Source organism: Bombus flavifrons, chromosome 10 (genome assembly GCF_040668555.2).
Source record: "Bombus flavifrons isolate JBK064 chromosome 10, iyBomFlav1_principal, whole genome shotgun sequence".
NCBI classification, from domain to species: domain Eukaryota; kingdom Metazoa; phylum Arthropoda; class Insecta; order Hymenoptera; family Apidae; genus Bombus; species Bombus flavifrons.
Genome location: NC_138451.1, coordinates 13,560,832 through 13,586,231, shown reverse-complemented (window position 1 = coordinate 13,586,231; position 25,400 = coordinate 13,560,832). Strand labels below are relative to the sequence as shown.

Below are 25,400 nucleotides of genomic sequence, written 5' to 3'. Positions count from 1 at the left end.
TAAACCATCAATCGACAAGTCATACGCGAGCTTCAAGGTTGACGTATGTAAATGTTGGATAAAAAACACAAAGTCATAGTGATTATTCGACATTACTCAGCGGTAAATGAAAATAGGCTTGTTGTACGGGTGATTTTCTCTTATCATATCACTGCTGTGTACCTTTAATTTTTTTTTTTTATATATTTAATATATGTATTTGTACAAGCGATTTTAAAGGAAAAGAATCAAGTTTTTCTAAAACGAATATTCAGCTTATTCGGTAAACTTTACTCGCGAATTCGGTTCGGTTGCAATCAGTAGCGTAGATGTACGTTTCATAGGACGAGTGATCCTTCACTACGAGTCGATTAAATTTCGCGTCGAGTGTCTACCTAATCGAACCGTGTGTTTCACCGAAAACAATATTTGAACGTGATCGATAAACGGATTCTACTACGAAACGAAAGCCGTTGAAATGAACCGAAACTCTCTAGCTGCCGTACTGGAAACTTCAGTCGGTTGATTTGCGACAAATAATCGGAATAGATATAAAGGTATTGGGAAAGGGAGAAGTACCGGAACACGCAAGGCAAATTTAACTATGTACTTTTCAACAGCTCATCGCTATAATTACGAACTATCCGACCGAGTTAGTTGTCGCGAGGAGCGTCTTTATAAACGACGCGCGAATATCGTGTTGTCATCGAAAGATCGATATCGCAAACGTCAGCAGAAATGTTTATCTAATCGCAGAAGGCGAGTCTCGATTCCATGTGGATTTCCGAATTGTCAAAGACGAATCGTAGTTCTAACTCTATGTGCTAATCATAGAATTTGATAGAGTATAGTTTGTTGAAATCAGGCTGGAGACAAGTAGTAGATAAATAAATTTCGAAAAGGTTATGATAAGCGCGCGAATAATATGTTACGAGATAATCGATAACTGATGGATGTTGCGCGTTAAAGATTATATAAGGCAACCACGTGAAACGTTCGCTACGTTGTATGATATAGATATCATGAAATTGTAGCGTTTGATTTATCGGTAATGTATCATAATTAATAATAATAATCATAATTAATAAATATTGTTATTGTACGTATTTATAGTAATTGATAGATATAAAATAATTGGTGCGATGCAAACAAATTTATTTATAGTTCTAATAGCTTATCAAGTTATAAGAAGAATGGGACGATTGGAAAATAATCGTTGTATTTTATCGATGTACTCGTTACTTAATTATATTTGTCTTTCAATTTAAGTTATAATAAATAATCGATGATTTTAATACCTTTTTTGATGAAAATTATTCTTAACGAGACAAGGTTCTCGTTAAACGAAACGATGATTTACGAAACGATGAAATAGGTTTCATGTCTAATCTCGATCATCGGTATACGAGCATCGAGTTCGCGGTTCTATCATTCTATTCTACAACCACGGAGTTAACTAGATTTTCCTAAATTCGCCTGATACAATTCGGTAAACATTTTTGTCCCAGGGGCGTGCACATCCTCGAAACCGAATTTATCCAGGAGTTGCTTGCAACGATTGTACCAGGCAGCCACATTGTCGTATCGACCAATATCGAAGTCGAAGCACTGTCAACAAAATATATTACTACACCCTGTTGATGATATTTCGTCTTTCAACCTTTTTATAATATCGACCGTATACTGTTAGTACGGTTCCAGCTACGTTTACGTTTATTTCTACTTCCATTTCTATGAGCGGACGTTTAAAAGCGAGCGAGAATAACGTTCCGTAAAACGATAGTTACGATATTTTTTACAGACTAGTTAGACGGAGCAAGAAAATGAAAACAGACGGAATTTATTAACTGAAACAGAATCGCTACTTTGTCGAATGAAAACATTATTGGCACGTAATATCATTTAACGGAATTGAAAGTTACATTACACAAAGAAGCACGCGTTTTCGTTGAATATTAAAATGTAAATAGCAAAACTATTCTTTTCAAATTATTTATACATATTTCGTTTCCTATAATCGTTGGTAAGTTATAAATTACAATGAGATTTGTAATTTAGCGTAATCTCGGAATAACCTACTTTCTGTTATAGCGGCTTAATGGGAATCAAGATAAAGTTCGATGTATTGTTAAACGATCAAAGCTCGTGTGACAGAGTGCATTATGTTTCTTTTTTTGCTGCTTTTTATCCTAACTTCAACGTCAATTAACGTGAAACGAACCGTTTGATGTCAAAGAGTCACTTTCAACCCTGCGAGTCTCTTTTGTTGAGACATTTTTTTTCTTTGCTTTACTTGTTACTTGTACATTTTGTACAACGTAGAAATTCGCTATTGCTCCAGAAAGCAATCGGTAAGAGGTCGTGTCAACGTTTTCTTTCGCGAGTTACTTAAATATCAAATTTCATTTTTGTTTTCATTTCCCCAGTATCGATATACACGCTATATATCTAATTCTATTTCTGATTACGTAAATCGATTATTCGACTACGAATACCTACTTTTTCGAATACCTACACACTTACCAACAAAATGCAAATAGTCGTATGGATGGCAAAATCAGCGATGGTAAGAGTATCACCGGCAACGAACTCTCTATTTTCCAGATACGTGTTTAACAATTCGCACGATTTTTCCACGGCTTGTACGTCTTCTTCGTTCAGAGAGTGTGCTCCATGTAACGCTACTGGATACTAATATTTCACGATATAATATATACACGATACAAATAATTACGGCAATAAAAATATTAGAGAGTATACGTACGTAGCATTTAATCATGTTCTCGTGAAGCGAGCCGGCGTCAAAGTATAGCATTTGGTCCACCATGCCTCTCTTTTTCGGATCTTTTGGGTACAAAGAGTCATTTTTGGCATACTTGCTCGCCAAATATCCCATAATTGGCCGACTGTAAGCACGACATTACGAACGAATTCACGCAAATGATAAATAATCGTTGCATACCTTTCGCACAGAATGAATCCGTTATCGTCCATCGTCGGTATCACGTGCTGAGGATTTAGCTAAAAAGCGTAATAATTATGTAAATACACGGCGAATAAGAAAGCCATGCATTATCAAAACGAACGTCTTTGTTTCATCGATAAGATGGGAACGTAAATCCTATCGAAGTACATAACATTCTATAGATGACTCTTCGATTAAATAAAATCAGCTTACTATTATTAGTATTTAGGTGTCAACCATGATTTAGTTACGCGTATTATTAATACTACATACGTATTTCCTTTAATTTTATTTTAATTTAGAAACCGTAAGACATTTCTAATTTGTTCCATTTGTTTTAAATAGATGCAGCGCTTTGAACATAACTATTATTTACGTTTTTGTTATAGTAAATTCCTAAAAATTTCCTAAAAATATTCTACCATTATACGATTACAAAATGAAACGGACCTTTAGGAAATCAGGCTTCATATGTTCTCCGTCCATGGGGGAAACCGTTTTCAAGTTCAAGTGGACTCCAATCGCTTTTGCCAGTAGTAGAACTGACCGACACGGCGGACTATACACAAGACCGTATAAATCAATTGGCATCTTTTCGATCTTCCTCTGCCTTTTTCGTGTCAACGTGGTTTTCTCTTCTTTCTTTTGCTTCTGGAATGTCATTGCGCGCAAACGAGATTTTTATACAGTAGATCCAACATAAAGAATCTTTCGAATCTTTACATTTTGCATCCACATGTACCTCGGCTCGCATACAAATTCACATGATTACCGTGTCTCAGATCCTATGGATTGGAAGGGTATTGACCAGATCGTGCGGATTTTTATGGAAATCTTTCTCGAAGAGTATGGTCGCTCAGAGTATAACTCGATCATGTAAACGAGAGACTGGCAGGACAAATGGCGTTTTAAAACGATAGACGAACCGTTGTTATTTCTTATTATTTTATTGTTACGAATTTACTGGAAATACGATGTGAAATTATTAATTACTATGTTCGCGTGCGTAATATATTAAATTACTAAATTTATTTGGTGAAAGGTTCGATAAAATATATCGTTATAGTTATTTGTAGGTTAAATATTCTTTAAATATTCTTTCTACACATCTCCTCTGATAACCGATGTAAGATATCAGGTAGATGGAGATGTGCGAGAATCTGAAATGCGAATCGAGTTGAGTTTGTGAAAGCACGTGTCTTATGAATTCTCGAGAATTTCGAGAATTTAAATTACATTTCCAGACAACTTTTTGTACATTTTCGAATCCTTCGTGTGATAAAATTAAGAAAGACACGGAGTACACGGAGTAAAATATTATATGTCAAGTATCAAGCGATACGATATTCTATTTCAAAATAGCGTATTCAAAATAGCGCAAGGAAGATCACTCTGAAATAAGAGAAGATCGACGTAAAGAATTTACTTTTTCCCTTCGTACTAATTCACATCGTCTAATATTGCTAAACGCAAAGTTAATCGGCATTAATTAGCGATCCGTGCAAAGTGACGGAATACTTTCCTTTGTTCCTATTTTCTTTCATTTGGACGACACGTTTTTAACAATTTTCGAGTGACGAACCACCTTAGAACCTACACTGTTTCACCTACGCGTACGCGTGCATATGTTAACGATTTCCTAATCGATCGTTCGAGTAACTGACTGGAAAATAACGTACCACAGGTTTCTCGCCGATTAACCGGCTACACCGCAGGAAATCCGTAGGTTTCGCGAATAGAACTCGAATACGTCCAACGAAGCAAAAGCAAATACATAACGTCGAACGGTACATCAAGTTACCATAGTGATGTCGTAACGCCAAACATAAGCGTCAAAGTGTAACGACGATATCGCTGGACGCGTTCGAAGGCTGCCATCGGTAGCGATCGATATGAAAACAAGCCTCGGGTGGTCGCGATTGAAACTGAAAAGTAATCGCGTCGCTTCGTGATAGGTTGGCGGATGCGGAGGCGATTGTGGAAGCTGGTATGGGTGCTGGCTCGGATATGGATACGAGCACCGGGTAGGTACGGATACAGGTGCAGGTACGACTATGGTTACTGGTGCACGTTGTCGGCCAATGTTGACGGCCACGACAGGGAAAATCGTATTAATCCACGAACAACGTTTCGTTGCAGGCTGCAGGCGGTTACGATTGAAATCCAAAACAGCCACGATGTTTTACGATGAACGGGTTGCAGCGTAACAAATCGTAGGCAAATGTTTGCAGCGAATCGTTCTATCGTTTTATATATAGAGCTTTCGACTGGATATTATTTATAGCAACGATGTCCTTTTCAATGGCTTTAATTAGCAGGCGTAGACACACGATTTGTTTCAGTGGCGCGTGTTCGTCGAATGAATTTCGTGGACTTATGGATAGTTTTGCGAGAGGACACGAACGAATATATAGGTTTCTGCTCGTTTTTGTAATTTGTAGTCGTCTAGTCTTTCAACACAGGGTATTCACATCGGACGATTATTTCTATTTCCATTTGACGATTTAAAGGAAAAGTGATCGGTGCATCTAACTAAATCGTCAAATATTCCGCGTTTCCAAAATTTGTACGGTACACTGGCCGAAAACCGCCAGTAATAATCCATTGTCGTAGATAAATTTTCTCTTGGCCGTCGATAATCGTATTTCGCGCGAGAAGAAAAAGGCGAACGAAGAAGAACGAAGAAGAATTAAGGCTCGATATCATCGTGGCTCCGTCGTGTTCGAGAAACTTCGCGATAGATAACTGTTAAAAGGATACTGGTTATCAAGCTGGAAGCGCGCCGTACGCGGGATTGTCGCGGTGTTCCCGCGAACGTTCGCGCTCGTTCATCTCAATAAATTTTCTTTCATTACCGTCGTCACCTGGGAGGCCGGGGCGCGATCTCATTTTACCGGACAGTTACATGTGACTTGTTACTGCGATATAATTTTAATTGGCTGCGAAAATACATCGCGACTGCGCGTAAGAATAACCGCGCGCCATTGTAACGCTCCGCTAGGTTGTTCATAAATTCATACGGCTGAACGTGGACTGTTCTCGCGCGCCAATTATTTCTCCGTCGGAGCATCAGCAAAACGTGTCGTTTTAACGATGTCATGGACAACTAGAAACATCGATTATTCGGCGAACGAGCATGTAATTTGGTCGCGAATGAATGCGTCCGCGTGCGGCCGCGCCCTCGTTCAATTTATTCGCGTACAACCCCGGCGACGAGTTTTCGTTTAATCGCCATTTAAACGATTATCAACCGATGCCCAATCGTAAATAAAGACCACGTCCATTCGCGTTAGCGAAACTCACGATATTTTCTACCAGTGGAAACAACGATCAATTTGCATCCATTATGTTAATTGATAATCAATTTTTCGGTTTCTTTTCAACAGATCGAACTTAATTGAGCTGTAAATTAGAACGAGCAGCAGATTTTACACGTACTACGATGAATTTTCATAGAAATCACACTAAGACGAATATTTTCGAATTTTTAAGTATACAGTCGTTCTAACCCTTAAAAATCGAACACTTCCACCACGGAGGCATCATATTCCTATTATAAGGATAAGAATTTCCAACGCGAGGATACGCGAAGAATTTCGTTTACGCTCTGATTTATTTATCGTAATTATAATTCGGAATAATATCTCGTATCCTATTATACCAGATCGCATTATGTTATTCGATGGTAAGAAATTCCAATATTTACCACTATTCATTTTCAATTCGATAATCAAAATTCACGACCTTTATTTTGCCTTACAGTTAACGAATTTTAAAATGCTACGTGCACGGTTTGATTATTCGTTGTGTTCAGTGTTCAATGTACGATGTACAAAATTTATAAATGGCAGATGCGAGAAAGCATCGTTGCGAAAATATGCGAATATATGTCGACAGGTATCAAATATATAGATGGTTACGATAACTTTAGTAAGTTAACCGGTTATACGATCGAACGTACCAAGCTCGATCGTTTTCAGTTCATTTCTCGTTACCAATCTACTCATCTCGTTATTTTGTTGCTATTTGAAAACTATTCGCTTTCGTTTATCACAGTCAACCGATCGCTAATCGTAGCCATTGGCTTAATATGTTGTTCCATCCAGCAATTCTTTATTCTGTATCGTATATTTTTTTACATCTTCCGCAAGCAAAACGTGCAAATAGAGTATAACAGAAATATTAAGCATCTGATTTCCAAAAATTATCGATGAACGTAATACGTATTTTTATGCAAAATATTATTTTTCTTGAATTAGATAAAATGATTTTTAAGTTTGGCGATTAATCCTGTACCAACGAATTAAAAGTTCATGTTGAAAACAGGGGTTTAATCGGGCGAGTTTAATCGTAGCAACATTGATTTTTGTGCGTTGCGAGTTACTGAAATGGCTATTTAGCCGAAATTAGCTCGATAAATTTCACTACCGCTACTGTATGTAGAGCTACCAAACCATTTACACTCCACATATGCGTTAAGAGATAATCTTTAATTTTCTCGAATAATTTCAAACTGACATTGTTTCCGAAATTCTTCATCTTTTAATCCAATCTTTTAAATATTTTGCCATCTCTATCTTTAAACGGTATCGTTCTCGATCGAACAATAAAAATATCAACGTATCTCGCGGCAAACAACTTCCGCAATTTATGCTATTTCATCCACAGAAAATCCACGTTCGATCATCGTATAATTTATGTCCTATTTAATCGACAAAGTTTAACCGATTTCTGCAAACTCGAAGACGTCCCAAATGCTTTCATCGCAATGATCGTCGTAACCATTCGTACGTGTATGCTTTTATGAAATTCATGCGAAAGAAATTCCATCTGTCCCCTGGTTGATCCTCGTCGACCACCTGAACGAGTCCGTCCTTAGAGCACGACGCATCGAATCAGCTGTAATATACGTCAATCGTTCGACTGCGTAAATTATTTACGCGTTGCTATTCGTACGGTTGACAAATGCTACGGGGTTCGATCCGTTGGAAGTGTAACGAAGCGGAAGTGGGACGAACGATAATGCCGTGAGCACGGCGCGGATCTGATACCTACTGCTGGTACGATTAATCCTTTAATTACTGTACTTGACCACGGATCGACGTGATCCTACCGATTCTCAAGATCGTCGCGAGCATATCACCGTTAATCTTAAAATCGAATTCCACGCGTTTGTTGCGGAGGTTGTACTCGCGAGATAACAGAGAGACAAAGACAGCATCATGTACCCTTTTATAATTTCGTGGTGCACGAGTCGCGCGATTCCTCCGGTTCCGTGCGACCTTTCCGCGTGTCTCATTAAATCTCACGAAACGGTAGCGATAACCGCTATCGCGTCTGGCCGACCGTCGATAACGTCGCGAAATGAGTTTGCATCTGGCTCGCTGACCTGGTCGAGTCTCGTGCTTACGCTGACCGAGTTATCGCAGCTAGCGCCGGGCGTGTCTGCGCTGTAACTATCGATTAAGCGAGCGGATCCACTCGAATGGAAAATGGAATAGCCGCGATCGTTCTCGGCTCATCGACGCCGTCATGGAAATGCGGCATCTAGCCGAGATAGCCTAGCCCTTTCGTTTCAACCCTCGTTCCCACTCTGACGCTCGCCCCGCGATTACCCGAGCCGAGCCGACCCGATCCGTCTCCCTCTTTTCTAGCTTCGTTAATTTCCCATTCTCTGTATTTCTCGCTGTGCGTCTCTTCCACGTTTGTTCGTTGCTTCTCTCGCTCGGGATACGGACAATCGATGGTTAGTAACGTTGGAACGTTGCGTTTGTTCCGTAGGTCGCGAAATTCGCCATCGCCTGGACCATTGTCGATAGTTGATTGTCCGCGGCTCAGGTGACTGCTTTCTTTCACCAACGAACCCAATATTTGCAGTATTATTTTCTGACCAACGACTGTCCGTATGCAAGGGTATTAGCGTTACTTCGTAACGTTACCGAAGCCTGAGTAGATACCATTGGTAGTTGGATTTCACTGAGAATCCTGTATAGTCCCCGTGAATATTTCATTTGTAGAAATAGCTTTGTTCGGTAGGTTATGAATAATTCGACGACTTCGATGGAAAGCCTGGTTTAATTTTTATGACGCTTGGAACTGCATACCATCGAAGATCGTTTAGTCGCCGTTGTTGAAACGACACGCTTCGGAGCTTGCTAATATACATTTCTCGAATGATCGACAGACTAAATGGAGTTAAATTAGACGATGTGCGGTACAAATTCAGCCGCGTCTTTCATTCGACGTGTCTCCGGTAGCACGACGCACGAGCACCATTATTGTTACATACATGTATGTATGCACGTGTATGTACACACCATTAAGAAAGGTAAAGTACTTTTCAGGAAATTGTGAACGGTGAACTGCCTACGAATGAAATATGACTTGCTGATAATCGAACCGTTCAGAAGCCACGGAAAAAAGCGATGATGTTGCGAATGCTAGTTTTTCAATTTATCGCTTTGGTATTTTGAAAAAAAGAAAAAAATTATTTCTGCGTTCTTTACTACGATGTGCAAGTAAATTCACAAAGTGGGATTAAAGTTAGATAAATATTTAACGATGATTGTTAACGTACTTCGTACGAGTATCAATTTAATTGTACGGTGTATTCTGAACAACAAACGCGTTGCTTCACACATTGGCAACGGAATGTTTATATCACGTTATATTCGCTCGAACAAACATAGATATTCCTGTCTGAGTCGTAAATTATTGCAGCGATTAAATAGCTTTAATGGTACAAACTTGTCTAATTATTGACACGATCATCGTCAAACCGTTTGTACGTGTACGAAGATGTCAGATGCCAGTAAACGTTACAACGCATATTGCTAGCAATTACCGAACCGTTTAATTTTACCTTCATTTAGGTTACATGTAAATGGCACAATGCTAAAACAAACGGAAACAAAAGCCTGCTGGACTTTTTAATATCGATTAAAAGATATTAAAGCGAGACCGTGTCATTTAATTCTACGTTATATTTATCAACAAGAAGCGAAATGCATTTTCTACGACGAAACCAGCGGTTACGCGCAATATTTTTTCATCTAATTAGTGGCGCAGCTTCGCCAACAATTCTTGCTTTTCCGCTTAAGCGGGGGTAAACGTTTCGGCGAAATTAATCCATCGCTACATTCAAACACCATCCATATTCTAGACCGTGGGTTAATTAACATCTAAATTTCCATCGTTGCCCGCCTTAATTGATCCACTTTATTACACATCGCAGGAGGGGGAGGGGCTGGTTTATACGAGGTGGTCGCCCGCCGTTCACGAAAACACACGCCGATCGCTTTCATCGATATCCCGTTAAGGCCAGATGTATTTTACGAGCACGGCCTCCAGCCAAAAGTGATAAATTTTAAACCAGCCGGCCGCCGATTATACAACCGTATTAGTTCCTCTTTTCTCTGTCTCTTACCACGCATTTCCATCGGTCGAAACTTAATCCGAATCAGCTGCTTTTCCTCGTGGCGTGCCAAAATTCCTTCGGAGTCTCTCGATCCTTAATAAGATTTGCACGCTGCTCTGGCTTCGTTGATCGATAAGTTTAGGAACAGAAATCCGTGTCTCGATGTTCGCGATATCGGTAGAGGTTTTCGGGTTAATGAAATCAAAATCGATGAGATAAAAGTGACGGAGCATTTCGGTGTTCGCATGTACGCTGTTCGAAAGGGAAGCGGTAGGAGGTAAAGGATCAAAGGCTTTCGTTGACTAACAGCGACCATCAGCACGGCTATGCCGAGTCCAGGACGTCGACAATGACGTCAACTAGGAAGATGTATAGGAACGAAAGCAGCCAGTGGAAGATAGCTCCGTTCTCTTTCTATACATCTCCAATCTGTTCTCTTCGTTGTCAGTGGAGAAGTAGCAAAGATATTACGAGTTTCAACGAGTTCCACAGAGTTACGAACTGTCTTGCAGGTAACGCGTTAGTTTCCGTCTGCTTTCTTGAGCTCCGCTGTCGAGGGAATTGGCTGTTACGAGATACGCTTGTTATTCCATATCCGGTGTGACGGGCCTGCTGGAATTTTAAGCCTCCGCTTCATCAAACCTGCATCACGACATATGTAAACTAGGTAGCTGGAAGAAATGCAAAGCAGTTGCGAATCAAATCCTCGAATTGCGTGGATAATTAACAGAGCAACGTGCAAAATCCTATAGCTACGACATCCTATACGTTTCGATTAAAACGGAAGCGGTACTCTGTCTGAACATTTCGTTAGATCATCATCATCGACTTTATATAATTGATTTAACGACATTCTGTATCTATTTCTTGATTCGAGCGCTTAAGTTCAGGAGTTGTACAACACATTTTGGTTTTATAGTCGTTCGTTAAGCGCATTCAGTTTATCAAATATAACGTGATTTAAAAACTTTCCACAACCCTTTTTCGCAAAATTTACAATTGCAAGTGTGCTTTAGGCCTTTATTCGAGGTTAACATTCCATTTTGGTTAACTCGTGTATCTATCAGATATTTGAAACACGTGTACCTCGATCCTCGACAGATCAAACAGTCGTTTCTCTTTTTACGAAACGAATAGATATCATTATCGCGAGAGAATAGTCGCTGACTATTGATCAACGTACAATTTGTCGATCGACCGGATTCCCCTTTTTTTTCCTCCTTTACAAACGTAAAATTCTTGGTTTTTCTTTGTTTCCTTCGACGCTCAGATGCGAGATTACACACGGCTTCAACGGGAAAACGGTTCGCGACTGAAAAGGCCGTGCGACCACGTTTTCCGTGTCGTTAATTAGAAAGAAAAAAACTTACGGATTCGCTCGTTACCATCCGCGACCGTGCAACGATTCGCGTATAAAAGCGACTGCTGGAATTTCATAAGCCTTTGAAAGTTCACTTGGCGCGCTACTTTGATCCGCGACCGCGGCCGAAAAGTCTTTGAACCGGCTATGTCATGCAAGAGTATTGCCGACGCGAGTTTCGAAGTTCGCCGATTACGAACAGCTTTCATGCGCTGAACATCTAATATAAATTTGTAGATAAGGAAAATAGCGACGAACAACGCAATTACGCGTAACTGATGACTACGCTGCAGATTCTTATTACGTATCTTCAGTTTCGTATTTTTATGAACAAGACAGAAAAGAGATACAAGAGAAGCGTAAGAGATCTTACGCAGTATGCGAATTCGTTTTGCTATAAATTTGCTACAAGAATTATTTACACGAGTACTTCACTTTGGATATTTTACATAGTTTCGCGTGTTATTTAACGTTTTCTACGTTATTTCGCGTACCGTGTGGTTATACGTATTAATCGAAATGAGTTTCTTCGAACATAAAGAAAGTAAAATCGATTCGAACCTTACGATCGTACGGTTCAACTTATTCGTCGATTAAACGTGCAAATTGTACACGTAAATTGAAATTATTGAAGGGAAAGGATGTAAACGAAGAGTGAACAACTTTTGAACAACTTTTCTTACAGCAAGGTAGAAATGATAAACTTTTAAACGACTATTCTTGATTAATATTTAGACATTGAGGTAAAGTTTGTGAACTAATGTCGAGATGCTTCTTAACTATGAGAAGAAGTAGCCTCGTGGATTTTTATTATTTTTAAATTACCATAAACTTAAGTTTAGGTACGTACGGAGAATAGATACGTTTTGGCATTTTCTTCCGCTGTCATTCAAATTGTATCATTGATGGTTTGATTATATTCAGTAGAATATAAGACGGTAGAATATACAGGGTGGTTGGTAACTGGTGGTACAAGCGGAAAGGGGGTGATTCTACGCGAAAAAAGAAGTCGAAAATATAGAATAAAAATTTTTCGTTCGAGGCTTTGTTTTCGAGAAAATCGACTTTGAATTTTCGCTCGGTACGCGTGCGGTACGTTATAACGGATCCCACTGTAGATCGTTGTCTCGATGGAAAAATTAAAAAAAAAAAAAATTTGTATTCTATATTTTCGATTTCTTTTTTCGCGTAGAATCACCCCCTTTCCGCTTGTACCATCAGTTACCAACCACCCTGTATAATATGCGAAGGCCAAGCAATTGTATGCACGCATGTATTTATTTATTGTAGCCTGATAACCTAGAAACTAGACTTGGCTTTGCGATGAAAGCTAAACGATTAAACTATTTTATACGCCAGAACTTCCTTAGTATATTAAATGAAAATACGTAAGTAAGCGATGCGTTTTTAAAACACTTCTTAGTTTGTATAAGAAACGATTATGTTTTGGAGCGATCTACTACTCTGGAAAAATATAACGATATATCTATTTCAAAGTCTTTGCAACCGCTTCATCTCCCATTTCCCCTCTAGACATTTGCTGTCCATAAATCTTTGCCACTCCGTTCTCGCGATATATATCGAAAAAATTTCCATCGACTCAATTTTCCAAATGGTTCGATACAATCGTCAAATTCCCGTAAAAAGAAGCATTCTTCTGAAAAAATGATAATAAAAAAGGTTTTAATTATTCAAATTCGTTATTCGAATTTGATTTTAATCGAATTAAGCTTCGCAACTTTCGATCGCAGTTTTGAACGAAGAATAAACTGTTTTAATTTCATTGCCGTTCCTTTTAAGTACATATCCTCCTTTTTAGTTTACGATTGATCCTCCGCAACTATTGATTGCTCTTGAGATATATGATAAGAGGAAAGCAAGGTATAATATATTATATTGTCAACGGCAGTTTTAAAGGTAGTGCAAACTAACGATGTCATTTCATTAGTTTGAGATAAAAAGAACTTACGACGGACAATAACAAAGCGTTCGGGATTAATCTTCCTTTCTTCGAAAGAAAGAATAGGTAAGCTTTAAAATCAACCCGATGAGTGTTGTTCTATTTGAGTCTAACGGCGTATTACGGTTTTGTATTACTATATTACGGTATTATAAGGTATTGTTTATATCATGACGGACTAAAGGATATAAGGATTAAAGGGATTAAGGGGAATCGATATACATAGGATAAACTACGAATAATAAAAATCACTGTCTCTTGCGATAAATCAATTGTTGAAATTCGTTAAAAACAGCACAAGGAAACAAGACAGGACAATGCACCAGTTTTCAGTTGGATCGTTGTTCTTTTTACCTTTCTTTTCCTCTTACGAAACAAACTGATCATTTCACTTTCCAACACGTTTTATATACGTATCCTGGGCCAACATCGCTCCATAAATTCATCCATTTCAACAAGAGCGAGCCGAACATAGATTCGACACTAAACATACGATACGATCATTGCGTATTTGTCGCGTAATGGCGATTCATTAGGAGTTATCTCGTAATACAACAATAAGCAGTAATCATCTTAGTTGCTCCTCCGATTATCCCTATCTACGTCGTCTATAGCATAGTTATTAGCATTCGCTGATCACTAGTTATATCACTAGTTATATACGGCTCGATGCTAGGCGCTCTTAAACGCCGCGAGGGAAGCTCGCTGGTTCAACAAACTATTGGTCCTAGCCGCGGCACGTCTGTTCGTTCGTTCGTTCATTTGTTCGTACGAATGCGACTGCTGTGAATCGGTATTAATTCCAGCCAATGGTCTACTCTCCACCGACGCTAGCAATTATGTCGGATGTCGGGGCGCAATGCGGAGAAACGGCACTACAAAACGCCCAGCAAATACGTGCCGATGCGTCTATGGATCGAGTATTTGCACGCGCGTTTTGTGCGTGTATTCGCAATTTCCACTGACGAGGAATCGGCTAACCTGGGAAGATTATACGTGAGCGGTGTGTCAAGTTCTAACAGGCAACTGGACAATTGCTCCGAGAGGGACGACGTTCCTAGCACGTCCTCGGAATTTTCAGTCCCGCCCTATCGGCTCCAATGTCGAACACGCGGGGCTACACATCACTCTCGGCACCTAACCACCACCGGTATTCGCGTGGCGTAATAATAATCGCATAAATAACGAGACCTTCGATAGAGCAGCCGATTTACCGAACGATCGGCAACCGTCTGCAGAATAAATAAAGATTTTGGCATATTAACCCTCCAATCGCGGGCCATTTTCATGTTTTCCTCTACAAAATCACGGACGAAATTTTTATCTTGCACAGGTTTGTTATCGGCGGATTTTTAATGGAATACAGGAGCAAAAATCGAAATAAGTCAAGAAGAAGGAAATATTCTTACGCTTATTAAGTTACGATCAACAAACAGCTTGACCCGACAAAATTAACGAAATATGTGCTTGAGTCGAATGCGATTTCGACGTGGCTCGCGGCTGGAATAATTTCAACGGAGGAGCACGTTGATCGCGGAACTGAACTCGCCTGGTCGTTCGGTGTTATTGAAATTTTCTTTTTCTGAAAACGTCGAGTGCTAATGATTCTAACGCGGCGTTATCAGCCTGCCAGAGCAACCAAGCCTCGACGCTACATGGACGCTACATGACTCAACGAGTTAAGCGTATTCGAAAATCATATCGCGCGATGAAAAAAAAGTATATCATTTTTTGTAATTTTTCTCTGAGCGTGTGCTTGTAACTGTCACGGTGATTTGAAAGGAATACCTTGAAAAAGGTGTTTGCGTCTACTGATGAATATGGTGGATGAGTTTATTACTTAAGGGAAATTGCGCGTTTCGCTTTTGTCTCCTTAATCCGTTGTTTCATAAAAGAGCAACAAAGTAGTACAAATGAAGGATAATCGAGCGAATTTATCGTGTCATAGCTAATTTTTAAATTCTAACTTATTCCCTGGGATAAGCAAAGTATCGCTACAGACTTTTATCTCTGTGCAATTTGTAGGGGATTTCGCAGAAGTTTCCGGGATAGCCAAGAACAAGCACATATATCAAGATATATAGTAGAAGTAAGCACGAGATGTTAATCCTATCGAACAGTCACGTCACGGGATGAACTCGATAAACGAGTTACATAATCGACGATTTTACATAATCTCATGTAAATTGATATTACTATTGGAAAGTGTTTAACACTAGTGATTACATTATTTTATAATCATACAAATAATATTACTACGATAGTATTGTTAATCGTGAGAGCATTACCAAATAAGAGGAAGCAGTTTTCGGAGGCTGAATGAAACAAGATAGACCTATCAGACCTATCAAGTAGCCTAAAATCAGGAAAATAAATTATTCAATAAAGAAATTTAGAACGGTATAATTTTATATTTACGTCTAAGAATTTAAGACCAAAATAACGAACAATCCATCGACTACGTACATCTTTAAATATCGCTAAATGAATCATCCAATCCAAGGAATAATCCAAGAAATTGATTTATGCAAGAAAAATTATGCCTATCTATATTCTAATTTAAACAGGAATATACTCGCAATCTCACCTATACATTCTCAAAACTAGCGTACCCTCTGCTTACTCTGCTTCTTAACGATGTTGGTGTATTTTCGTGGGCAACTGTGCCGGATAACGAGTGACGAACACGTGCACTCAGGTTCAGAAGCTGTTACGTCGATCGTCCGGGGAATTACCGGCGTCAAGATATACGGTATCATCGTTAATTTATCTATATCACTGCGAGATCGATTCTTCCTTCCTCTTCGCAAGGTATACGGTATATGCACATGTCGACCAAGTGCGCCAGCCACGTGTAAATCATACGAGCAAATCTGTCGCTGGGGACCGGCGACCGATTTTGACCAGCTTAAATACTGTCGCCTCGATCTAGGAGAATGCTTAAATTTTATAATCCATCTCCTTTTCCTGGTTGTGCGCCATTGGCTAAGATTTCTAGCGTTTTCAACGTACGTTACACGAAGTTACGGTCCTACGATTACTCGACTAATTTTTGAAAGTCGAAGAAGGAAACTCAAGGTTTTAGATCCTCTTAATCACACTGCTGGAATTCTTGTTTGCGATTCTCGTTATTCTCGTACAATGAAATTTTAAAGAGCGGCAGTGAAAAAAACATTGATCGATTTGACACGAATTTCTGAGGGTCAATGACAAAGACATTGATCATTATTCGAATAAGATTCAATGTGTGATTCGTTCTTATCGTTCACCATTCTCATTGGAATCGGATGACAGCAGAGCGATCTCTGAAATAATACCTGCGTGATTAGTTGCCACAATTTGGTCTTAGGGTGGTATTTCTGTCTAGAAAAGTCGATCCTTATCGTGCAAATATAGAAGATGTAAGAAGAAATATCCTTTGAAATTAATTGTTAAAGTCATTGATAAAGTTACGAAGATTGTGAATGGACGAGGTATGCAAGAGTATCAGAGTTCAACGGTAAATTAGTATATAATTATACGAGGTATAAACAAGTACATAAGTATTAGGTATATTATATGCATCGTTATGTTTGCCGATAAACACAACGCCGGTTTACAAAGCCAAGTAAGTAACTTTGAATTAGCATGGCACGTAACGTGGAAAAAATATGAAAAAGGAAGGAAAGTCTGGAGTTTGACATCGTCGAACGGATTGCACGAAAGCATTTCATCAAGTAGATCGTATCCGTTTTCGTATCGCCTGGCTGGATACACCGGTTACGCCAGTTACGACGCGACGGCAAGAATCGATAGCGAGCAGGTAAAACGTGGCTCGTCCGTGTTACAAAGTTCTAGCCCGTATCTAGAGCGTCGCGCGAATTAGTCGGTCGAGAGGGTTCGTCGCGTTGCTAGAATCTGGCAAATGAAATTCCTCTGAACCCGCCGTACCAAGTGACTTTGATTTCTGCATGGACAACCGGAGCTCTCGTTAAGGGATCGATTCAGCTCGCCTTCGCCGCAGCTCTGTCAGGAATTCGCGCGACGTTCACCGTGACATGTCGTATTCGGTTTCGGACGGAAAACAATTTGAAAGAGCGCCATCTCGCGTCGCGAAAACTCGTCCCTCGTGGATTCTCGTTTCGAGGAGATTCGCCTCGCTCGATGAATTCAAATCTCACTCGGGAAAATTCCTTCGGACTCCGAACAACGCTTCGCGTTCCTTTCCGTTTCATATTTCATATGTTCATATTTTAGAAGAGCGGTTCCAGCGGCCGTCTAAACTCGTCCGTGGAATCGTCCTGGGTACGTAACTAACAGACAGTTATAGTACTAACAGTCGCGTACGATCATACGCCCCGACATTTATTTTCCGAGCCAGTCGACGCCACTCTCTCGCTTACCGGTGCAACGTAACCGCGCGATTGCGCGGCTGTTCGCGCGAGCGACTTCGCCACGGAGCGCGTGTCTTTTCACTCCTGTGCATTAAGACTAACGGCCGCTGTAATTTGTTACCGAGAGAAAAACATTTTATAAACCGTAGGAAATTTGTTATTTAGGCAAGCGAAGTAACGGGCGAGATTTTATCGTGTCGTATTAAGCGGAATCTCCGGTTCGTATTTTGAGGCCAACCTCATAGGGTGTTATTGAAATTCTGCCAGCGACGAAATTCGATTGCGATTAGATCGATTCGACGCTGTTCGCGCTTGTATGTAAATACGTACTAGTTTTCATTCGCGAGTTTTCATTTTTTGGTTCTACTCGTGGTGCGCTATCGTTTGCATTTCTCTTTGCAAGAAAACAAAATCATAGAATTTCTGTTACAACGATTAAGTAACGTTCGATAATGTACGAATTTCTGTATGAATCTTTATACCGTGTGTTTAAATATAGTTAAAGTATCCAATTACAAAAAATTGCGACTATGACTATTGCTCCGCCTCTTATCTTCTTCGAATCTATTTTCAGCGAATGTTTAAAAAGAAAGAAATCAATTTTTTTTCGTATGCTTGTAGTGTTAAAAAATGCACGTATTTAAATAATCACTTCGTACTAGTCAAAATGTACATGCTTGAATTAATCATTTTGGGGGGAGAGAGAGAGAGAGAGAGAGAGAGAGAAGCGAAGAATTTGAAAACGAAAAAGGAACGTAGAAAATTATTTAGTCGATTCGCTTGTAAATTAATAAAATTATACGCAGCTTAAAAGCAGCTCTTAAGGCGTTGAAACTTTTTTCTATTCTTTGTTGGTTCACCGTACATAGGGCTATACCGTTTCCAGGCAAATCCTCTTAGATGTATACTCTTCCATTATTAAAGCGCCCAATATCGCAAAAGCTCCGTAAAATTTTAAGAACAATTGAGAAACAATTCTCCTAGATTGCTTGTTTGTACAATTTTCTACGCGCATTGCGTTATACATACTTAACGCTATACAGCGTGACAATTCAGGTCGTGAAAATGGCATCAGAAAATATTAAATACGCAAATTACATTTTCTCAAAATCTATCGAGACTCAAAGTGGCATAATTAACGCGCAATAATTCGAGCAACTATATGTACAATGAAACCTTCTTTGTCAAAATGCAATGCCATTCTATACTCGTGGACAAAAAGATAGCACGTAATACAAATGTGGAAAATTTTATCGAAAAATAAAAATATTCAAACACGCAAACTCGATTATTTTCTTAAACGCGTTAATCATTCTGCAAGCGTCCTCGCAACATCCCGATAATTCCTCGACATTCTCTATAATACCTCCGTATCTCGATTCATTCGAAACAATTTAAACCCAATTTCACGATTTACTTCTACAGATTTTGGCTTCCACGTTCGCGATATCAATTACGCGACGAGAAAACGATAGCACAATGGACGAAAGCAATCGAGAAATACCTGCTCCTTGTATCTGGCTCCGTTCAATTCTCATTTTCAAACAACAATAACCAGGACGATCTCGTTTCGCTATTAATAAGCAATAGAATAACTATCTCGCAAATTAATCACGTTTCTTCCGCGATCTTGTGAATCGACAAGCACGTGGTCGGCCACCCATTTCCTGCTTCCAGCTTTAGCGACGGGGACACGCGATTGTTCGTGTCGTGTTATGTCCCTGAAAAGTCAATTATTCGCGCCGGTTAAACTGATTTTTCGAAAACTCGTTGTTTGGACCCAGTTCGACGAAACGAAGTTTGACAACTAGCGCTGGTCGGAGTATGAGGCGCACTTTGATTTTTTAACCTTTTCGGTACGACGATCGTTCACCGCGTAGCGTCACTCGACGTCAACCGCGATACTTATTCAAACTGACAAAGGAAGACGATCGCCAATCCACAAATTCAGAAAATTATGAAACTTTGGGGATATGCGGAGCATATATAGCCACGTAGCAGGAAATTTTGTTGTTCCCCAAATTCGCTCTAGAGGACTGAAATCGATCCTTGAAAATCCGATTATTATATAGAATTCGGCTATTTTCCGATCGTGTGTTATAACTTGCTGTAACGTTGGTAAATTTTGGCAACATTACCAAATTGTAGTTCTAATTAAAAGTAACCTTTTTTATATTTAAAAGCGACTTGTATTTGAAAGCTTTCTTTCTATCTCCTACAGCTTGCGGTTATAACGCAAGATCGGAAATTAGCCAGATGATATCCAGAAGCATCCTCTTAAAGCGAATTTGGGAAGCAAAAGAAGTTACGTGATGCATATATCTATATATACTCTACCTTTCGCCAAAGCTTCATACTCTTTTGGACTTGTGAGTTGGAGATCTTCTCTTGTGACCGAGAGAAATTATACAAAGGTCGACCGGCTACTTACAGCGAACTGCCTGGAGCAAATAAATAGGATTGGACACGAACAGTCATTCAAAGATGACAGACGGTAGGCTTTTGGCGGCTATCGGCTGTAGCGGACGATCGTACGGAAGGGATTAACCGTAACGTCCGTGATCGTTGTTCCGTCTCTCTCCCCTCTTCGCGGGAGGTAGTTAAAGATTACGACGTCAACTGTTCGCATCGGCAGTAGCTGACGGGATGGAACACATCGCCAGATTTACATCGATCGTAAACAATTTGTCTCTTTGGTCCGGGATCATCGAGGAAGAAGATATACCGTTAACTGGAAAATTGGGAGAGCAGGAGGTTTGGCAGGATCAAGCGCGAAAGAAGGTTCGCGTGCTTGATTTCTGGTTAATAAAACGTTACGCGAGACATAAAGCGATACGATGATGTATCGCGGGGTGTAGACGGAGGCAGGCCGAGTAGCTGGCTCGGCTACGTGTTGCGGCTAAGGGGGATGCGACGCGGCACGAGGCCATGGGGGATGAAACGAAGGCCAGGATGGACGAGGCGGGTTGCGAGGAAGAACTAACGCACCTATACAAAGGAGGAAACGTTATTATAGAGCGAGTACGAGCGCGCGAGTGCCAACGTGTTGGTCTTACATCGTACACCGTGCGCCTCTGTATGATAAGGTCTTTCCGTGTACGTGTGTTTATGACTGTGCGCGCGAACGGGTGAGAACCGTAATGGGTTGAAGAGAGGCGAAAGGGCGCAGTCGCGAAGCCGGAGCCATCCTCGACCCCCGGCGGGCAGTGGTGGCAGCGGTGGTGGCAGCGGTGGCAGCGCCGGCGTCGGTGTTAGCATCCTACCTGCTCGAGGACAAACCGAGTACGTCTCGTGCGAGGGTGCGGGCCGCACACGGTTCGCCCAACCTCCGGTACGTTTCGTGCTCGCGGAACTTGTCATTCTTTTCGTTCCCGTAAACGCGCGCTCCCACGTTAAAAACAGCTGTGTCGATCGGTAGGTTTCGAAGGTGATCGCCTAACTAAGTCGATTTTCGTTGTGATCTAGCATCGTGATATCTTCGTTATTAAATACGTATTAAGCTCTGTGAATAAGTATCAACGGACGAATTGGTCGCGTGACCGCGAAGCAACCGGCTGCCTCGAGGTGGCGCGTTTTCAAACCAAGAGGACGGAGAAGAAATTTTATCGTATTCGTACGTGAAAGAATGATCCAGGAAGTGTGGATCGGTAGCTGTTCGTGATCAAACGGTAGAGGAACGTATCAATCGGAACGATTCAAAGGATTCCATTGAATCGAACTTTATATCCTTCCCTAACAGATCATATCTTTTTCGAGTAAAAGAAGCATCGAGGGATCGAAAAACGTGCGCGTATGGGTGTGCGTCCCGATATGACCCACCACGATTGAGACTTTCTTTTGCGACGCTTTTACATAGCAGCCCGACGAACATGTAAGTGCTGATTGCATCTGTTCTATGTCCGATTTTGTGCACCACCGTTCTGAAATCGTCGTTGCCTTTGTTGCGGCTCTCGGAATATAATACCTGAGTTTAGGTTCCGTATTTCCGTCGACCGATGAGCCGTATACTCGGTGAACCTCTATGCGGGATTTTGTGGACAACGGATGGAAACGAGCCGGCAGCTTCTGTATCGCGGCGCAGGATATTGCAATTTCAAATTTCGCTTCTCCCGCAGCCAATTAACTCTAAGCCTCCGTCTCGGCAGAGAAAAATATCAGTGTGTATAATATTTTTAACGTGCTTCGCTCATTTTCTTCTTTCTATTATACTTTTTTATTTTTTACTTCCTTTTAGTTTCTTAAAAGAGATAAAGGCAGAAGTCAAAAGGAAAAACCGCCAAATCGCGTTGCTTGAACGAATACTTTACTAACGCTCGTGGTAATGGCAAAGTTGGAACTTGCGAATCTCTGGTTCTTGGTGAACGACCAACGATTAGAATCTCAGGATCTCTTCGTGCGGTCAGAAAATGTTTAACGCATGGCTGAGCTCGAAGAGAATTTAACTTCTGTGCGTTCCATCGAGGAATAAGTAAACCGCGAATGAGTTTCATACGATAGTCGAATTATTCATCTCGCGGAACGACTTTCGCATTATCTATCTCAAATACGTTTCAAAATCACGCCTGTATCTGCTCTTCGGATAGAAGGCAACAATTAATCGAAGAGGATGCAGCGAGTCGATAGTTGTTCCAAGAGATAGGCAGAGAAAAAAGAGAAACGAGAACGTTTCCAACGAATCAGAATACGGGATGCGTTAAAATATAGCTCCGCGTGCACGATGTTTACGTCATCATCTTAATTAAACCGGCATCGCGTCGCGTCGAACTTTTTCTCGTTAATTCCATTTCTTCCATATTTCATTGGTGGACGTTGTGTTCGAGAAAGTCCACGACGGCCGAGGAGCACGGCATCGTTTAATTATGCGCCCTTCTATATCGTTCTGTGCTATTCGCATTCGATCGAAATAAGCTTAATGCTCGCGCTTGTCTTCGACTTTGAACGTTCTCTATTTGTCTTTCGACTTGATCGACGCTGTATCGAGTAACCAATTATTCTTACATATCATCGGAGCGAAGCTCACCATCGAGCGTCGTGTTACAGGGACGAATCAATTTGTACGCTGTAAAAAAAAATGGTAAAATCGAATCCCAGGCAATTTGGCCAAGGTATTTCGTCGATTCGAGAACGGAAGTTACGATACGATCGTTCGATACGTATTCCACGTATTAAAGGGACGTAGCAGCTCGACGCGTTATGCCGAGCACGTACGACCGCGAGTATAATGCAAGATCGTCGCTGGATAATTTCATTTCGGCGAACAAATTTTCCTTCGGATATTACGGTTTTGCTCGCCTCACCTTTTCTCTTTCGTATCCCTTCTCCTTCCGTATGCAAGCGAATGGCGAGGGCCAAGGAAAGGGGAGAACGACCGAAAACGAATACTCGAGTTACCCGACAGACGTTGCGTACGGAATCCTACGATTCGACGTAACGATATTACGCGTCATAAACCTGATTTTCTGGCTGGCGAAAACGCGTCGGTCGATGAGTTTAATTCCCTTGTAATACGTTTCTCGTCGCTTTAACGTCGTCGACGTTATATGTATATTTGATACAGGATGGTTGCCTTTGGTATGTGACGTTAAGTCGTGGTTCCAGTGGCTGCGTATTCGGACGAACTGCCGTTCTGACGAATGAAAACTCCGGAAACCGCGATGCATACGCTTATACAAATCTACAGTGGCTGGCGAAAGTGATCTCATTTTCATGGTGATGAGATACAAACGCCGTGATTATAGTAGTAAAGTTTGAAACGAATTTGAAAATATACGTGAAAGATACAAGTTAGAAGACGCTTAAAGAGAACGTACGTTTAGTAGAAAAAATATACAGCATGAATGGTAGTCCAAAACATACGGTTAGTGTAACAAATGGTCTCGCTGAATATTAAGCAATCGACTGTCCAAATACTTTGATGATCTTTGCGAGACGTACACTTTCAACGAATTTCTATATATTTTCAAATGCGTTTCGTCTTTTACCAATATACTTCGACTACGATAATCGACGAGATTTCAAAATCATTTGTATAATTTATACGTGAAAAGTTCCTGAACGCGTTTGAATACCGCGTTTAGGTCACTATATGCATATATATATATATATATATTTTGCATACATATTTGATTACATCAACGTATTGAATTCGTCAGGACGCTAATTCGGATACGTATCCACTGTAACTACGCTTTAAGTCGTGCGACATTGGATGGCAATGCGACGATTTCGTTTTTTACCGTTGGTCAACCAGGATCGCGTGAAATCTAAATCTTTTATCGACGGATCGACACAAAATGATGTAAGAAGAGAGACGGTCACGAGACCCTATCGGAATATACGATATGTATTTGTGTATATGCATACACAGCAACATATGCACGTATATGTGTGTGCGTCAGCATTTTGGTGTAGTCTTTCGTTCATTCGTTCGAGGCCTGCTACTGTCTGCTTTCGTATGAAATTTATAAGAGAGGAAGTTTGTCAGTTTTCGGCGAAATAAAACTTATACGATTTCATGCTCGTGTACTTGCGCTAGTATGAATCGTATATATTAAAAATGGACGGGACAAAACGATTTTCTCACGGTGTATGCATTAATTGTGCGTATCTTGATGAAACGGCCAATGCATTTTGTATTTTGCATTTTAAACGCCTTTTAAGTATATATCGTTTTTACGTCGTTTTAATTGTGTTTTACGATAAATTGATTATGCACAGGACGGACAAGTATAAATGTTTACGCACAAATATAATTGTTTTTGTAAATCCCAGGAGAAATGGAAAGATTGTTCGAGAACTAATTATTTACTGGCTTGTCGTTCATTCGCTCCTACGAATATCATAGTATACAACTTCTGTGCATAAAGATCTATCAAATTGATTAACTCGATGTCTACGTTCAATATTCGAATATCGTCAAGTAACTATCGTAAAGCTTTCTAGCTAAATACATATTGGAGCATTTCAATCTTCATATTAATCGTCGTATTAATTTAATCAGAGATAGTTTTGGAACGTTGTTAGTTACTGTTGGTGGAAGCTGTTTCGATTCATCGTTCAAAGAATAATAAATGTCGCGTAAAAGCAGCTTTTTCTCCTTCTAAGATATCAAGTCCTATAAGAGGAACTTACGTCGCTAAAAGCATCGTATGCTAGCTGTTTCGAAATCTCAGTTATTCGTCACTTTCATCACGATGAATATCCCAACTATCTCCGCGTTGCTGCTGTTTGAGATTCTAAGTTCTTTGATACTTGATTAATTTTCCGATAGCTCGTAGATAATACCCCTTTGTGTCTATAACGTTAAAAATTCGTCAATAAGCGACGGCGAACGAAGGAGCTTTTAA

At 40.3% G+C, this 25,400-nt stretch overlaps 3 protein-coding genes across 10 annotated transcripts in view; 1 reads left to right on the top strand and 2 right to left on the bottom strand.

The window, feature by feature from the left end:
• The window catches only part of GstD1 (glutathione S-transferase D1), a 110,800-nt gene that overhangs the window by 12,713 nt on the left and 72,687 nt on the right, over positions 1-25,400 (bottom strand). The window lies entirely within an intron of this gene.
• The window catches only part of LOC138184231 (glutathione S-transferase 1-1-like), a 152,589-nt gene continuing 127,424 nt past the window's right edge, over positions 236-25,400 (bottom strand). The window contains exons 1-7 of one of the 6 annotated variants that reach the window (XR_011174292.1): positions 4,624-4,739; positions 3,395-3,595; positions 2,942-3,000; positions 2,744-2,885; positions 2,503-2,670; positions 1,278-1,587; positions 236-845 (exon numbers count right to left, since the gene is read on the bottom strand). Coding sequence is in view for 5 of the 6 variants with exons in the window: in XM_069122002.1 (XP_068978103.1) it covers positions 1,432-1,587; positions 2,503-2,670; positions 2,744-2,885; positions 2,942-3,000; positions 3,395-3,595; positions 4,624-4,737 (840 nt within the window). In the remaining variant the exon portion in view is untranslated. The other 5 variants (XM_069122005.1, XM_069122004.1, XM_069122002.1 and 2 more) reach the window with 5 other exon arrangements.
• LOC138184228 (cyclic GMP-AMP phosphodiesterase SMPDL3A) overlaps positions 21,252-25,400 on the top strand; it is a 49,818-nt gene continuing 45,669 nt past the window's right edge. The window contains exon 1 of one of the 3 annotated variants that reach the window (XM_069121997.1): positions 21,252-21,385. The gene's annotated coding sequence lies outside the window, so the exon portion shown is untranslated. Of the gene's footprint in view, positions 21,926-25,400 lie in introns of all 3 variants that reach the window. The other 2 variants (XM_069121995.1, XM_069121994.1) reach the window with 2 other exon arrangements.